Source organism: Narcine bancroftii, chromosome 3 (assembly GCF_036971445.1).
Source record: "Narcine bancroftii isolate sNarBan1 chromosome 3, sNarBan1.hap1, whole genome shotgun sequence".
NCBI lineage: Eukaryota > Metazoa > Chordata > Chondrichthyes > Torpediniformes > Narcinidae > Narcine > Narcine bancroftii.
In genome coordinates this window covers 237,204,557-237,221,453 of record NC_091471.1, presented here as the reverse complement: position 1 = coordinate 237,221,453, position 16,897 = coordinate 237,204,557, and the positions used below count along the sequence as shown (strand labels likewise).

Sequence of the window (16,897 nt, the reverse complement as noted above, 5' to 3'; positions counted from 1 at the left end):
GACCATTGTCTGATACTTCATCAGCAAGTGTTTGTGCAATAAAGATAGATCTTATTTCCACTGGCATGCCTTCTGTGGCTGTCCATTACCCCTCCTGTTTTTTTTTCCACTTCTTTCAAAGCCTTTAACTGAGAATTCTTCACCCCATTCATGGCCTTTGATGCAACAGCCTTGGAAATCAATGGGTTTAATGTATACATAAAACAATGTACATATACACAGAAATTCTTACTCTGTAGTCAAACAGGTAGTTCAGAATTAGAATCAGAATCAAAATCAGAATTTATTGTCATGAACAAGTCACGAAATTCGTTGTTTTGAGGCAGCGTCACAGCGTCACAGTTCAAACATTTCTATAAGCCACCTTACAAAATAAATGAAAATAGTGCAAGTAGTTCATTGTTCATTCAGGAATCTGATGGCAGAGAGGAAGAAGCCATCCTCGTGCTGCTGGGTGTTCGTCTTCAGGCTCCTGTAACTTTTTCCTGACGATAGCAGAATGAAGTAATCAAGACACCTTTATTTATCGTTCATACCATGTTCGCATGATAAAAACGAGACAGCGTTTGTCCAGGACCACGCAGCATATTTTCATAAATATGTTAGAATAGAAGTTAAACACATTAAAATATTAAGATGTAAACAGTAAAATTCCATGGCACACTATCCAAATATGTTCTGGGAATTCAGGAGTCTGATGACTTGGGGAAAAAAATTTGTTGCCCAATCTGTACATAATGACCTGAGTGAACAGTACCTCCTACCAGATGGCAGAAGGGAGAACAGTTTAAATGAGGGGTAAGTGGAGTCCTTCACAGTGTTTTTTCACCTTTTACCTGTATTGAGTGTTGTAGATGTTCTTCATGGAAGGAAGAGAGCTCTGATGATCTTTTCCGCTGATTTCACTATCATTTGCAGGGTCTCTGCAGGGTACTGCTTCCAAACCAGGCAGTGGGCAGTTGAACACGATACTCTTAATACATCCTCTGTGGAATGGAGGGTGGGAGATGAATTTTCTTCAGCCTTCTCAGGAAGTAGAGGCGCTGCTGGGCTTTCTTGGCTATGGAGCTAGTGTTAAGGAACCAGGTGAGATTCTCCATCAAGGGCTCTCCAAGGAACTTGATACTCTTGATGATGACCTCAATGGTGGAGCCATGAATGGTCAACAGAGTGTGCCCTCCCACCCCCGGGCCCTCTTTAAGTTGACAACCATCTCTTTAATTTTATTAACGTTTAGATACAGGTTATTGGCCCTGTACCAGTCCATTAGCGACTGCACCTCATCTCTGTATGCTGACTCCTCATTCTTACTAATAAGGCCCACCATAGTCATGTCATCAGTGAACTTGATAATGTGGTTCAAGCTGTGTTCAGCTGCACAGTCATGGGTCAGCAGGGGAAGAGGGCATGGCCTGGCTGGTGGGGGTCCTTGAGGATAGAGGCTGCTTTCTTAAGATGCCGTTTCTTGTAGATATCCTCGATGGAGTGAAGACTGGAGCCCAAGATGTCACAGGCCGAGTTAACAACCTTCTGGAGTTTTTTCTAGTCCTGAGCATTGGCACCTCCACACCAGATATTGATGTATCCAGCCAGAATGCTTTTTACCTGTAGAAGTTTTAGAGAGTCTTCTCTGAAATACTGGATCTCCTTAAACACCTCACAAAATATTGCTGCTGGAGAGTATTCATGATTGCTTCAACACAGAGGCTCCAGGACAGATCCTCAGAGATGTTGACACCCAGAAATTTGAAGTTCTTGATCCCTACCCTCTTGAATCCTCAATGTGGGCTGGGTCTTGATCTTCACTTCAAAAAGACCTACAATAGCATACATTAAATTAAAAATAGCTAATAAATATCTACAATACATCTGGAGTCATGCTTTAGGAGATGGCATCCTGCAAGTCAGAGAAACGAGTTTGCGGGAGCACTGGAGGCGAATCAACGGACACTCAGTGACTCTGAAGGGTCTCTTTTCCTTCTCTTTCTCCTATTGTTAGGGGCACCAGACAATGCTAAAAATGACTTTTTGTTTGCCTTATGGCAGACAAAAATTAAAATATGTCATGAATGTTACAATTTTAATGTATTATTATGTGACAATAAAAGGATGCTTGAACCATGGTTGAGAGTGGGAGGAAGGCAGAGTCCCTTATGTGAAACCTGTGAGGAAAATGGACAAGAAAGATGCAGAGAGAAAATAAGTAGAAGAATTTACTTAATGTTTGGAAGACCACAAATGGAATAGTGTTCCTAATCTAGCCATAAAAACAGCAAGTATGTGGTAGATCCAGAAGGAAATTATTCGACTTGTTCCCAGTATGAAGGATTTTAGCCACATGGTGAATTGGAGAAGGTATGGCTGTTCTACTAATGGCAAAGAAGGTTATATCAGTAATACATTTAACGTACAAACCAAAATTCCCAAAAATTCTTACTTGCCGCAGCATAACAAAAAAAAACTATAGTAGGAAACAGTAACCCTAGGGCAAAAAATGTGGTGCAATAGGGAAAGACAGACCTTTTGTGCTGTAGGAATAGTCTATCATTCGTGTAACAATGGGGAGGTGGAGGTGTCTCATTGCTGTGGGAAAAAAAAAATTTTGAACCCAAAGGTGCTGGCAGCAGTAAGAAGTGGTTGTGACCAGGGTGGTGGGTGAATTCTTGAGGCAGTGCCTCACATAGATGTCTGCAATGGATGGGTGTATTGGGAAGGGTTGTGGCGGTCATGTGACAGCACTGCCCCCTACCTAGTCAGAGGACACACCAGCTGCCAATCAAGGTTTGGTTCTGCCCATCCATTAGTGCACACCTTGCTGTTGGTCACATGTAAATGACGTGGACTGCACTGTCCAGCCTGCCTGGACTTGGGCCACTGGCTGTTGTAATTAGATTAACCCTCCTACCACTGAGCTATTGGCCTTCCAGCACTAGAAAGGTGCCATGTGCTCTTTGCTCTCCCTCTTTGCCAGCTTGGGACCACCCTGATTCACTCCAGGCCTAGAAATGTGGAAGGGTGCTGTAGAAACTGTTGGTAAGGTGTGCACTGTTAAAAGGGTTGGGAGTGTTTAATTCATGTCCCTTGTAGCATAGAGCTGTGCCTGCACTGAGTTGAGGGGTGGTGGGGCATTGTAGTAATTTTTCCCTGATCATTGCAATATACCAGTTCATTATGTGTGTGTGTGTGTGTGTGTGTGTGTGTGTGTGTGTGTGTGTGTGTGTGTGTGTGTGTGTGTGTGTGTGTAGAGGTTTGCCTAACATGTCAACTCTATTGTCCCGTTTTCATCCCTGAAATAAACGTGTTTTGTACCTCCACTTTGTTCTGGTTCTTAACCTATGGGACCCACACGAACCCGAAGAACAATGGGAGATCAGAGCCTGTGATGGACCGGGCTGTATTTGCTACCATCTGTGGCCTTCTGATTTCTTGGGCACTTGAATTACCAAACTAAGCTATAATGTAACCAGTCAGTTTGATGCTATCTTGTTTTGCCTTGTAGGATGTAATGGCGTGCAAGCTCTGCCTCAGCTGTTGGCCATTTGTCCACTGCTCTAGCTTGGTCCGGAATTGTCTCTTTGCACTGATGTTGACCTTCCAGAGGTTGTACCTGGACTTTCTGAATGTTTCTAAATCTCCAATCAAGATCTTCAGCAGTTTGCAGATGTCTTGGTTCATCCTGGTTTCTGATGTGACTATACCTCGATAGCCTTAATCACAACACAGTGACTGGCTGCATCATGGTCTGGTATGGAAACACCAATACTCCCAAGTGTAAAGGCCTCCAATCAGTAGTGAACACAGCCCAGGATATCACAGGCAAAACCCTCCCTACCATGAATATGTCTACAGGGAATGCTGCCTTCGGAGAGCAGCAGCAATCATGAAAGATCCTCACCACCGAGCACATTCTCTGTTCTCACTGCTTCCATCAGGAAAGTGATGTAGATACCACAAGACTTGCACCACCCAGTTCAGGAGCTGCTGCTACCCCTCCACCATCAGACTCTTCAATGATCAGCTCAATCAGAGATTAATTTAAGGACTCTTACTTGTGCACTTCATTGATTTTCTTTTTGTTCTCTCTATATTGAACAGTCAGTTTGTTTACATTTATTATCTGTTTACAGTTCTTCATTTACATGTGATGTCATGTATGTATTCTGACAATTAATCTGAAATCTGAATTGTCCACACAGCAAAAAAATTGGTAACCACTATGGCGTATTCAAAGTTTATATTTATTGTCATACATCACATACAAACCTAAGAATCTTTTTCTTGTGGGCCAGGCAGAATATCTACTTATCAGTAGTGCAAAAACACTGTACTCAAGAAAAGATTTGTATACAAAAGAGAGAATTATAAATAGAAAGAAATGTAAACAAATTGATGAAGGGCTCAAGCCCGAATCGTTGGTTATGTATTTTTACCTTTGATAAAAAAAGGACATTGATTGACCTGCTGAGTTTCTCCAGTATTGTGATTTTACTTCAACCACGATGTCTGCAGACTTTCATGTTTTACTTCCCATGAGAGAACATGCATTCAAAGTGATGAGACAAAAGGTACAAGGGGGAATAGTTCATTGTTTATTAAGGGTAGTTGTAATTAAGAATTTATTGGCTCTTTGAAATTCATCACAGTTTCTGCAGACTTTTGTTTCACTTCTAACCTGGACTACCAAGCACCACTTAGAATGTCAGGACAGCTGTAATTCAGTTAAACAGGGAAGCCTGCCGATGCTCTGATTGTAGTGCAATGCACAAGAGTGTTGCAGCCCCTTTGGGATCAGGCCGATAACATTGGCTACCCTTTACTTCTGGAATAGATGCCATGTGACCTGCTGAGTTTCTGCAGTACTTTTGATCAAGCTATAATTCAGTTCATCCACACGAGGTGTGGAGGGGACTGATTGGGCTGGGCGGCGTGAAGTCTCTATGACATAAGGGGCCAAATGGTTTCCTTCTCGGGTGTAAATTTTCTACAATGAAATAAGATTTGATTGTACAGAAACTTGCAGAGATTTTTTTAAATTATACAGAGTGGTGGCATTGTTAGAGTAGCAGTTAGCACAATGCTATTGCAGCACCATTGATCCATGTTTGAATCCACTGCTGTCTGAATGGAGTTTGTACGTTCTCTTCATGTCTATGTGGGTTTTCCCCAGGGGCTCAGGTTTCCTCCCACCATTCAAAATGTACTGGGGGTAGATCAATTGGGTGTAATTGGCTGGCATGGGGTTGTGGGTCGAAAGGGCCTGTTATTGTGCTGCATGTCTAAATTTTAAAAATACATAATTTTCAAAATTCAATTATTTTTTGTTGTAGAGAATTCACAGATTAATCATATATTTTCATTTCTCTTTCCATTCGAAGGGAATTAAGTGTATGCTATTGTAGTTGTCTTTTTTTAAAGTACCTCTGGCTGCAGCAAGTAATAATGTTGGTGCACATGTATATTGTACTTATGTGTATGACAGTAATGAATACCATTATTTGATCGTATCTCAAGGACCCTGGTTCAGTAACGTACATTTCCAAGGTCTGATACCATGTGCTGCAATACAAGTGTTCCAGAGGCCTGAGGTTAATAATTGAGAAACTTTCCCATTATGGAAATTGGGGGACTTATTGCTATCTGATTGCACAAGTACAACATGATGAAACAGAGTTCTCTGGTCCTCGGTGAAAAACATGCAGACACACAACTAGACATAACACACAAACAGACAAACAATATATATGCAGGACAAGTATTCATATATAAAAATAAATAAGTAAATTTTGTTTTGTACATATGAGAGCCTTAGATGGCTAAGGTAAGCAGTTCCTTTGGTCGTTCAGCATTCTTACTGCCCGTGGGGAAAAATCTGTTCCTCAGCCTAATGGTGCTGGCTCTGACACTCCTGAAACTCTTCCCTGACTGGAGCAGCTGAAAGATGTCATGTGCAGGGTGGAAGGGGTCCTCAATGATTTTGCTCATTCTCTCCAGACAACAATCCCAGTAGATCTCATAGATGGGGTGGGGAAGGGTCACTATTATGATCCTGTGGATTGATCTTCGATCCATTTATCTGCAGCTGCCATACTACACTATAATGGAGCTGGCCAGGATGGTCCCAATAGAGCTCTTATAGAATGTTGACATAATGGAGGTTGGTAGTCTTGCCTGCTTCAGTCTTCTCAGGAAGTCCAGTCATAGATGCACCTTCGTGACAAGTGAGGAAAAGTTGAGTGAATTCCAAGGAATTACTGCTCTCCACTCCCTCTCTGACAGTCATTGATGTGTAGTGGAGGGTGGTAATTCCTGGTCCTCCTGAAGTCCACAATCATCTCCTTTGTCTTGTCCACGTTGAGACTCAGGTTGTTACTCTCTTATGATTTCACAAGATTTTCCACCTCTGAAATTTATTTAACCAAAGATTGGAAATGAAAAAAAAAGATTTTGAACAAGGAATGATAATCACAAACCTACCAAGCTTTGAAAAAAACCTGATGCATCCTCTATTCTTCTTACTCTGACCTATATGTGAAGCAGCACGATGTAAATCAAAAGAAGAAAATCTTGCTAACACCTTCTTGTTTAAGTTCCACATCTCATTTCACAATAGAGATCAATGTACCACTCATTAACGTGGCCTTCAGCCTGTAGGTACAGAAATATAGGACATTGTATGACATTAAATGAGGGCTGAAATCTATTTCCCACCATCCAACCCTGCAGCACTGTATATTACTCTTGGATGCTTGTTACTTGTTGGACACAAACTGATTTCTTCAGATCAGTAATTCAGTGTCTTGCTGAAGAAACTTGCCCTATCAGGGTTTTCAGGTCATCACAGAGTTCCTTTTTGTTTCCCTTATTACAAGTGAAATATTATACAGCCAGCCATTTCCTCTTGTATGGGCCAGAAGGGCTTTGACCAGACTAAACTAAGAACTCACAACCCATCTTCAAAATGGGGTTTTCCACAAGCTTGCCAGATTGTCATGTTTCAGTCCCAGCTGCTGTTGTTGAACTATAGAACTGAATTCTCCCTCTCTCTCTGTCTCACAGAGAAAAAACCACTTTGACTCTCTCTGCTTGCAAAACCACATGACTTTCAAAGAACAGCACACTGGGGGAGTCACGTGATGGAGTAGTGGCCGGACGGTGAACTCCAGCCCTCTCCAGAAAAGTCAGAAAAAACAAAGCAAAACACAAAGGCACAGAAATAAAAATCAAAGTAAAGTGAATATAAAGGTGGAAAGAAGATGGCGACGAAAAAAGAAAAGTCGAAACCAACGGTAAGAAGAGAGGAAGACAATGGAAGATGAAGGAAAAGGCCTTACCTGTTTGAAGAGGCCCGCGGTGGAGAGAGAAACCCGCTCCCTCAGGTTGGTAGAATATGGACTACAAAAATGGCTCGCTGAGCCGAGTAAAAGTGCGCAACCGCACATGCGCGAGGAGTCGTGCATGCGCGATACGCATGAAAAAAAACACACCGACAGGAGGGGTGACCAGCTGGGGAGTCGATCTCCACAGCCGGCAACGACAGCTGCAGAACACCTGCAGCAAGAGGAGAACATAGAAGACAACGAAAACAAGAAAGAAGAGAAGAAAAGGGCAACAAAGAAACAACAGATGGCCAACCCAGAGGAAGAAGAAGAGGAAGAGGAAGAGTACAGTGAAATAGAAGAAGAAGGGAAAGGCAAGATAAAGGATATACTTTCTCTTATTAAAGAATACATGGAGTCATTTAAAGAATGGCAAGCGCAAGAATTTAATGATTTAAGAAGAAGAATAAACAATACAGAAGAGAAAATGAATAAAATAGATATGACCTTATCAGAAATGGGAAAAAGAATGGACAAGGTGCAAGAACGAGAAGCAGCAGTAGAAATGGAGGTAGAGGACTTAAAAAAGAAATTAGAGGAATCTAATAAAAAAGTTAAAGAGACACAAGAACTGTTAGCTCAGAAAATAGATATAATGGAAAATTATAACAGAAGAAATAACATAAAGATAGTGGGCCTTAAGGAAGATGAAGAAGGCAAGAATATGAGAGAGTTTATAAAAGATTGGATCCCTAGGATCCTAGGATGTCCAGAACTACAGCAAGAAATGGAAATAGAAAGGGCACATAGATCATTGGCCTTTAAACCACAATCACAACAAAAGCCAAGATCTGTTTTAGTAAAATTCCTAAGATATACTACAAGAGAAAAGGTACTGGAGAAAACAATGGAAAAAGTAAGAGAGGACAATAAGCCACTGGAGTACAAAGGGCAAAAAATCTTCATTTATCCAGATATAAGTTTTGAACTCCTGAAGAAGAGAAAGGAGTTCAATACAGCAAAGGCGATTTTATGGAAGAAAGGGTATAAATTTATACTAAAGCATCCAGCGGTATTGAAAATATTTATTCCAGGACAGCAAAACAGACTATTCTCGGATCCAGAGGAAGGACGAAAATTTGCAGAACAATTACAAAATAGACTGAGAGATGAAGACGTGTAACGAGAGTACAAAAAACTGCAAACTAAAAAGAATCTGAAGAGGAGGAAGGAGTTCAAAACATCGAAAACGATCTTATGGAAAAAAAACTATTCTCGGATCCAGAGGAAGCAAGGAAATTTGCAGAACAACTACAAAACAAACAGAGAGATGAAGACACGTAATAAGAGTAAAAATGACCACGATTTATATGTATGTGGGTAAAGAGGTATATGTGTGTATATGTATAATGTGCATACATGAATGTATCCGTATTTAGAGGAAAATATAGATAGTATAGACAAGAATTAATAAGGGAAGGAAAAGGTATAGAGGGAATAAGGAGGGAATTAAAAGAGTGACCTTTGTCACATATGAAAAGTGAGATCTTTTCTGGGGGGGGCTGGGTGGGGGGGTGTTACGGTCACTGAAAAATCAGCTGACGCTTGCGAGTGAATTCGCAAATCCAAATGGAGAGGGGAGATATGGTTGTCCGACAAGGGATAAAGGACAACTCAGGAGGGGAAGGGGGGATTGGGGCTAAAGAAGTTTTAAATAGGAGAATAAGGAAAATGTTTGATGTTTTAGGAATGTTGTCTTATAAAGGATTCAAAACAAGAAAACAGAAATGGATAAGAAGGAAAGGTAATAATGGAGAAACAGAAAGGGAAGATAAACAAAGTATAAAATGGCTACGTTGAACTATATGTCTTTAAATATTAATGGAATACATAACCAAATTAAAAGGAAGAAACTGCTAAATTTACTGAAAAAAGAAAAAATTGATATAGCATTTGTGCAAGAAACACATTTAACTGAATTGAAGCATAAGAAATTAAAGAGAGATTGGGTAGGTCACGTAACAGCAGCATCGTATAATTCAAAAGCAAGAGGAGTAGCTATATTAATTAGTAAAAATGTGCCATTTAAAATAGAAGAGGAAATAATAGATCCAGCAGGGAGATATGTAATGATAAAATGTCAGATATATTCGGAGTTATGGAATCTACTCAATGTATATTCACCTAATGAAGAAGATCAAAAGTTTATGCAAGATATCTTTTTGAAGATAGCAGATACGCAAGGGAACATATTAATAGGAGGGGATTTCAACCTGAATTTGGATTCAAATATGGACAAAACTGGGAAAAAAATTAACAGAAAGAACAAAGTAACCAAATTTATAATTAAATCGATGTAAGAAATGCAACTTTTGGATATATGGAGGAAACAACACCCAAAGGAAAAGGAATATTCATATTACTCGGCTAGACATAAAACATACTCAAGAATAGACCTATTTTTGTTATCAGCTCGTATGCAAGATAGAGTAAAAAAAACAGAATATAAAGCTAGAATACTATCGGACCATTCACCCTTAATATTGACAGTAAAGTTAGAGGACATCCCTCCAAGAATGTATAGATGGAGATTAAACCCCATGTTACTTAAAAGGCAGGATTTTAGAGAATTTATTGAAAAACAAATTAAAATGTATTTTGAAATAAATACGGAATCAGTGGAAGATAAGTTTATACTATGCGATGCAATGAAAGCATTCATTAGAGGGCAAATAATAAGTTATGTAACTAAGATGAAGAAGGACTATAATCAGGAAACAGAGCAGTTGGAAAGGGAAATAGTAAATATAGAAAAAGAATTAGTAATGAAGGAAGATATTACTAAAAGAAGAGAATTGGCGGATAAAAAAATAAAATATGAAACACTACAAACATATAAGGTGGAGAAAAATATAATGAAGACAAAACAGAAATATTATGAACTAGGTGAAAAAACGCACAAAATCCTAGCATGGCAGCTTAAGACAGAACAAGCTAAGAAAATGGTATTGGCATCAAGGAAAAAAGACAAACAAATTACATATAATCCAAAAGAAATTAAGGAAAACTTTAGAGAATTCTATGAACAATTATACCGAACTGAAAACGAAGGGAAAGAAGGGAAAATAGATGAATTTCTAACTAAAATTGAACTACCAAAACTACAAATAGAGGAACAAAATAAATTAACAGAGCCATTTGGAATAGTAGAAATACAAGAGATAATAAAAAAATTACCAAATAATAAGACACCAGGAGAGGATGGATTCCCAATAGAATTCTATAAAACATTTAAAGACTTATTAATTCCGCCCCTCCTGGAAGTAATCAACCAGATTGATAAAACGCAAAGCTTACCAGATTCATGTAAAACAGCAATAATTACAGTAATACTAAAGCAAGGGAAAGATCCACTCACACCAGCGCCATATAGACCAATATCTTTACTTAACACAGATTATAAGATAATAGCTAAATTATTAGCAAACAGATTAGCAGAGTATGTACCGAAAATGGTAAATCTAGACCAAACTGGATTTATCAAAAAAAGACGCACAACAGACAATATTTGTAAATTTATTAACTTAATTCATGCAGTAGAAGGGAATAAAGCACCAACAGTAGCAGTTGCTTTAGATGCAGAGAAGGCCTTTGACAGAGTAGAATGGAATTATTTGTTCAAAGTATTGCAAAAATTCAGTTTACCGGAGAAGTATATTAATTGGATTAAAGCATTATATAAGGGACCATTAGCGAAAGTGACAGTAAATGGACATGTATCAAAACAATTTAACTTAAGCAGGTCAACACGACAGGGATGCCCACTATCACCTTTATTGTTTGCGTTAGCTATAGAACCACTAGCAGAATTGATAAGAACAGATAATAATATAAAAGGAATAAAAATAAAAGACAAGGAATATAAAATCAGTTTATTTGCGGATGATGTTATAGTGTACTTAACAGAACCAGAACTATCAATAAAAGAATTATATAAGAAATTGAAGGAATATGGAGAAGTGTCGGGTTACAAGATAAACATAAATAAAAGTGAAGCAATGCCTATGAATAATGCAGATTTCTCAAAATTTAAGAAGGAATCACCATTTAGATGGCAAATGCAAGCAATAAGATACCTAGGTGTACAAATAAACAAAAATCTCAGCCAACTATATAAACTCAATTATTATCCACTAATGAAAAAATTACAGGACGATTTAGAGCATTGGAAAGATTTACCACTAACACTAATAGGAAGGATAAATTGTATTAAAATGAACATTTTTCCAAGGATATTATACTTATTTCAGGCATTGCCAATACAACTGACAGAGAAATTCTTCAAGGAGTTTAAGAAAATAATAAGGAAATTTTTATGGAGAGGGGGGAAAGCGAGGATAGCACTAGATAAATTAACAGAATGGTATAAACAAGGAGGCTTACAACTGCCAAACTTTAAAAATTATTATAGAGCTGCACAATTAAGATACCTATCAGATTTTTATCAAACAAGGGAAAAGCCAGATTGGACGAGATTAGAATTAGATAAAATAGGGGAAAAGATACCTGAACATATATTATATAAATGGGATGAAAAATTGGTACAACATAGAAGTTCTCCAGTATTACATCATCTCCTCAATATTTGGAAGTAGATTCATGTAGAAAGAAATAAAACAAATTATCAATTACCAAAACTAATATTGACGCAAAACAAGTTACTCCCTTTTACAATAGATAACCTTTCCTTTAGAGAATGGGAAAAAAACGGGATTAAAAGAATAGAAAATTGTTTTTCAGGAAATAGATTCTTATCCTTTGAACAAATGAAAGATAAGTACAATATAATTGGAGATACAGCACTGGCATATTACCAATTGAGATCCTACTTGAAGGATAAATTAGGAAGCAGTTTAAGTTTGCCAGAGGGAAGTAATCTTGAATATGTGATTACAGATACAATGTTAATCAAAAGATTTATAACAAATATGTATATTAAACTGCAAGAAAAGGAGAATGAGGAAACAAATGGTAAAACTAAACAAAAATGGGAACAAGATTTAAATTAAAAGATAAAAAAGGAAACATGGGAGAAGTTATGCTCCGGAACGATGAGAAATACAATAAATACGAGGTTACGTATGATACAATATAACTGGATAAACAGGCTATACATTACACCTCAAAAGTTAAATAAATGGGACCCAATAGTATCTGATAGATGTTTTCGATGTAAAAAAGAAATGGGAACAACAATTCATGCAATCTGGACATGTGAGAAAGTTAAAAAATTTTGGGAAGATCTAAATCAGATATTAAATAAAATAACAGAAAACAATATACCAAAGAATCCAGAGATCTTCCTCCTAAGTAACATAAAAAACAAAGAATTTGGAATTGATTTGGAGGATGCACAAAATAGATTTGTTAAGATAGCTCTAGCCATAGCAAAAAAATGTATTATGTCAATCTGGAAATTGGAAGATAATTTGAAAATACAACAATGGTATATAGAAATGAATAAATGTATTCCATTAGAAAAAATAACATATAGTTTAAGAAATAATATTGAAATATTCGAACAAATATGGGAGCCTTACATTAAATACAATAGCGAAAACCTACCGGGGACAATCATTACCTAAGTTAACGGAAGGAAAAGGAAATGAAAAGAATGGACTCAGTAGAATTTCTGGTGTATTTTTATTGAATGACAACATTGTCTGACTGGTTTAATGTATCCTAGATTGTATACTTTAAATGGACGGGAGGGGGGAGGTAGGGAGGGTGGGATGTGAGGAGGGAAGGTGGGGGGGGGGGGAGAAAATGGCACTGTATATGTGTGAAAAGGAAAAAGTGTGTACCATGGTTAATGTGATTTATGGTGTGAAAAATAAAAAATAAAAAAAAAGAACAGCACACTGCATTCAGACAGATTGAGGCAACGGACCTAATATTCCGAGTCTGTTCATCTGTTCCTTTCCAAAACAATAATCTATAACTCCACAGCATGTCCAATTAACACTTACTTGTGAAGTCCTTACAGGAATTCTTCAAAGTTTTTGCAAAGGCACTCAGCACTGGACTGTCTGTCTTGCATTTTAAATGAGATCAGTTTTGAAGTGTTTGTGACCTACACTGGAAAACCTGCTACAGTATTTCTCCTTTAAAATGTATCTATATATAATATATAAAATATTACATATTCAGTCACAGAAGGCAAGTTGTTCCCATTGGTGGGGGAGACCAGAACTAGGGGACAGAACCTCAGAATCCAGGGTAGTAGAGTTAGAATGGAAGAACTGATTTGTCAGAGGGAGGGGAATCTGTGGAATTTGCCGCCCATTGAAGCAGTGAAGGCGACCTCAGTAAATATATTTAAGGCAAGGTTGGATAGATTTTTTACCTAGCTGAGAATTAAGGGATATGGGGAGGTGGAGATGAACCCAACATCAGATCAGCCATGATCACATTGAATGGCGGAGCAGGCTCGATTATATGTGGAGCCTGAACCAAGTGCTGAGATGTCAGAGGAGGCAAGTATTCCCCCAACATCTGCAGATATTTGTCACTTACTGTTGATGGAGACCATGGGCATGAGGTTGTGTGGAGCCATCCATCTGCCCCCCCTCCTCCTTCGCACACAGACTGCAGAATCAGGGGCGCCTGGTTAAAGAATAACGTGTTAGAAGGTGTTTGGTGGTGACTGTGAGGAGTTAGAACAGATGAATGGTCACTGAGAGAGCACAGCTACCCCACTGTCCTCCATCTTAGTAGGGGTGGCATCACGTGATCAGTCCAACCAAAACCGCCCCTACATAGGATGCGAATTTTATTAAATAGCTGGTAAATTTAGCATGCCCTTGCTGATACTTATGCTGGGAGAACGGCGGTGTGAGATATGGTGTTATATTATTTGTGTTTATCACCGAGGCGGGCGGCGGGGTGAGAGGTCAGTGCCAAGATGGCGGAGCGAGAGCTGCAGGATGCGTTGCTGCTGAGGCTGCAGGAGGTGGATGGAGGCGCCGACAGCGCTGAGATGGCCGCCAGCCTGGCCCTAGACCACCAGCTGGTGGTGGGGGCCGTGAAGAGCCTGCAGACTCTTGACGATGTGAGTGGGAGGGGAGAAGGGAGGAACCGGGGGAGCGGCAGGCAGGCAGTGGCCGTCATTCACCCACGTGGGAGGGCGAGATTGGGGAAGGGGCGGGGCCCGGAGGGTTCGAAGTGGGGCGGGGCCCGATGGGAGGATCCAAGGAGGTGGGCGTGGCCGGGTGGAAGATGGGTGGGGCCGGTGAGCGTTGACAGGTGGGGAGATGGGAGGGGTGAGGTGAGAGGGAAGCAAAGGCAGGAGAGTAGCATGGGGACCTGCTTTGAGAGGGAGGGGAAGGCTCTGGCACCCTGCAAGGCAGTTAGGGACTCAGCATATGCAATGCTGCAGGAAAAAGCAGGGCGAGATGTTGGATAGGTGCAAAAATGAAAATGGGAATTTGAAACTCTAGCTATTTTTGAGCTAGAAATTAAAGTATAATAAATGACCCTGCTTGGTGCTGATTGGATAATGTAAATGTTAGTTGGAACATGCATTTGCATGACCTTAACTTTACAAGAAATAACACAAGATGGAAACTTGAGATTTGAATATTTAAATCAGTTTTTGGATGCAGCAGAGCAGTGTTAAGCTTGGAGATGCCATGGATTTGATGTCTAAAACTCTACTCTGCATCAAGGAAGTCTGTAATCTGATTCAGAGATTCGCTGGGGAGAGGTCTGGAATTGGGCAATCTAATAAACTTATAGATTAGTGAATGTAGTGGCTTTGGTCTTCCCAGTATTTAACTAGAATAAATTTAAATTGTTCATCTTGTTAAATCCTTCTCCATGCCCCATCACCTCATTGCACCAGGTCCTGCTGATGCCACCCATCAGTCAGCACTCAACACAAAAAGTGGAAATTTTAAAAATCCCGCTGTTTGGATAAAATTAAACTGAAAACAGAATGCTGGAAGCACGGTCAGGCTGCTCCTGCAGAAAGTAAAACATCAGCTTTGAGTTGCGTAGAATGAGAGAAGGAGAGGCATAGATTAAAGGGTTGCATAGGAGACAGAGAGTGAGAACACAAAGGAATCTAAAACTTTGTGAAATACTGGGCCAGCAGATCAAGGCAGACTGAGCAGAGAGAACCTAAGCTGCTCTTATAGGTGGTTGACTGTCGAATTCAATATGGTGTTGAGAAGACTTGCAACATGCCCAGATGGATAATAAAGTGCTGTTGCTTGCACTTGCATTGGCCTTTGTTATAACTGTGCAAAGGGAACAGAAAGGTTAGAGTAGGATGAGGATTTAAAATAAGATACGTAACAGAGAACTCAGAGTCACAGGCATGCAGATCCTTCACAAAATGGTACATTTGGTTGCTTTCCAGAGCCATTTGCATTGTGAACACTGAGCTACTTAACCCTAATTACAAACTACTCCAGCAGCACCAAAAGATCTGCCTGTACTATTGAAACTTTCATGTACTCACTGCTACTGTGAACATTGATTCATCTCTACTTTAATATTATTTGTTTTTCTGTTGGCATATTGTAGTAATTTAATTTTTACGATTGTAGTTGGTGTGTCTCGAGTTCCTGGGGCTGCTGCAAGTAAGAATTTTGATCCATTTACAAGTTGCACATGACATTGAATGCAATCCACTAGATTGGAAGAAATACAAATAATTCTCTGCTTTACTTGGAGCATTTGGGTCCCTGAATAGTGGGAAGAGCAGAGGCAAAAGGACAGATGCGTTGTAAGAAGAATAGTGGTTGGTGGGAACAGAAGATCAATGTTGAAAGGGGAGGAAAGGCTCTGCTGGTGGAAACATTGCACAGAGTGTCAGACCAGGGACTTCTTTAGAAACTGCTTTTCCATCTGATCATATTTGATGTTGAATCTTGATGCTTTGGCTTGTTCTCCCGCAGGTGATCAAGGCCGAGCAACGGTCCCATAAACACTGGGAGCTGACTGAAGAAGGAAAAGATATTCTGGAGAAAGGCAGCCATGAAGCCCAAGTCTTTGATGCTATTCCACCGAACGGAATTGCTCAGAGTGAACTCATGGTGAGCATGTGATTTTTGCATCAGGTGCCCCATTGTAGACTTCTCTACATCAGAGAGACTGGTCACAGACTGGGAAATCACTTCGCTGAACACCTTCACTCTGTCTGCTTCAGTGACAGGGATCTACCAGTGGCCAATCATTTAAATTCCACGTGTCTGTATGTGGCCTCCAAGTACTGTCAAATCCAAACCACCCAGAAATTGGAGGAGTAACACCTAATTTTCCATCTCAGCGTCTCCAGCCAGACAAAATTAATATTGATTTCTCTGGTTTCTGTTAGTCTACTTCCTGTTTTTCCTCTCTCTCTTCCAGTTCTCCACCCCTTCCCTCTCCATTCACAGAGCCAACCCCCTCCTCCCTTGTTTGCTGCTGTCCCTACCCTCCCTTATCCACCTATTACCTCCTGCCTTTGAGACCTCTGCCCCTCCCCTTCCATCATTTTGTTCAGGTGCCAGCCTATATTTTGCTCATAACTTGAT

General features: G+C 39.7%; 2 protein-coding genes across 2 annotated transcripts in view; one reads left to right on the top strand and one right to left on the bottom strand.

Annotated features, from left to right (window-relative positions):
- The window catches only part of LOC138758361 (calreticulin-like), a 59,722-nt gene extending 45,652 nt beyond the window's left edge, over positions 1–14,070 (bottom strand). Inside the window, exon 1 of the mRNA XM_069927174.1 lies at positions 13,893–14,070. Within this exon, the coding sequence (XP_069783275.1) occupies positions 13,893–13,932 (40 nt within the window). The 5' untranslated portion in view covers positions 13,933–14,070. The remainder of the gene's footprint in view (positions 1–13,892) is intronic.
- Positions 14,071–14,271: 201 nt separating this feature from the next.
- Positions 14,272–16,897, top strand: part of farsa (phenylalanyl-tRNA synthetase subunit alpha) — a 38,610-nt gene continuing 35,984 nt past the window's right edge. Inside the window, exons 1-2 of the mRNA XM_069927165.1 lie at positions 14,272–14,427; positions 16,280–16,417. Of these exons, the coding sequence (XP_069783266.1) occupies positions 14,281–14,427; positions 16,280–16,417 (285 nt within the window). The 5' untranslated portion in view covers positions 14,272–14,280. The remainder of the gene's footprint in view (positions 14,428–16,279; positions 16,418–16,897) is intronic.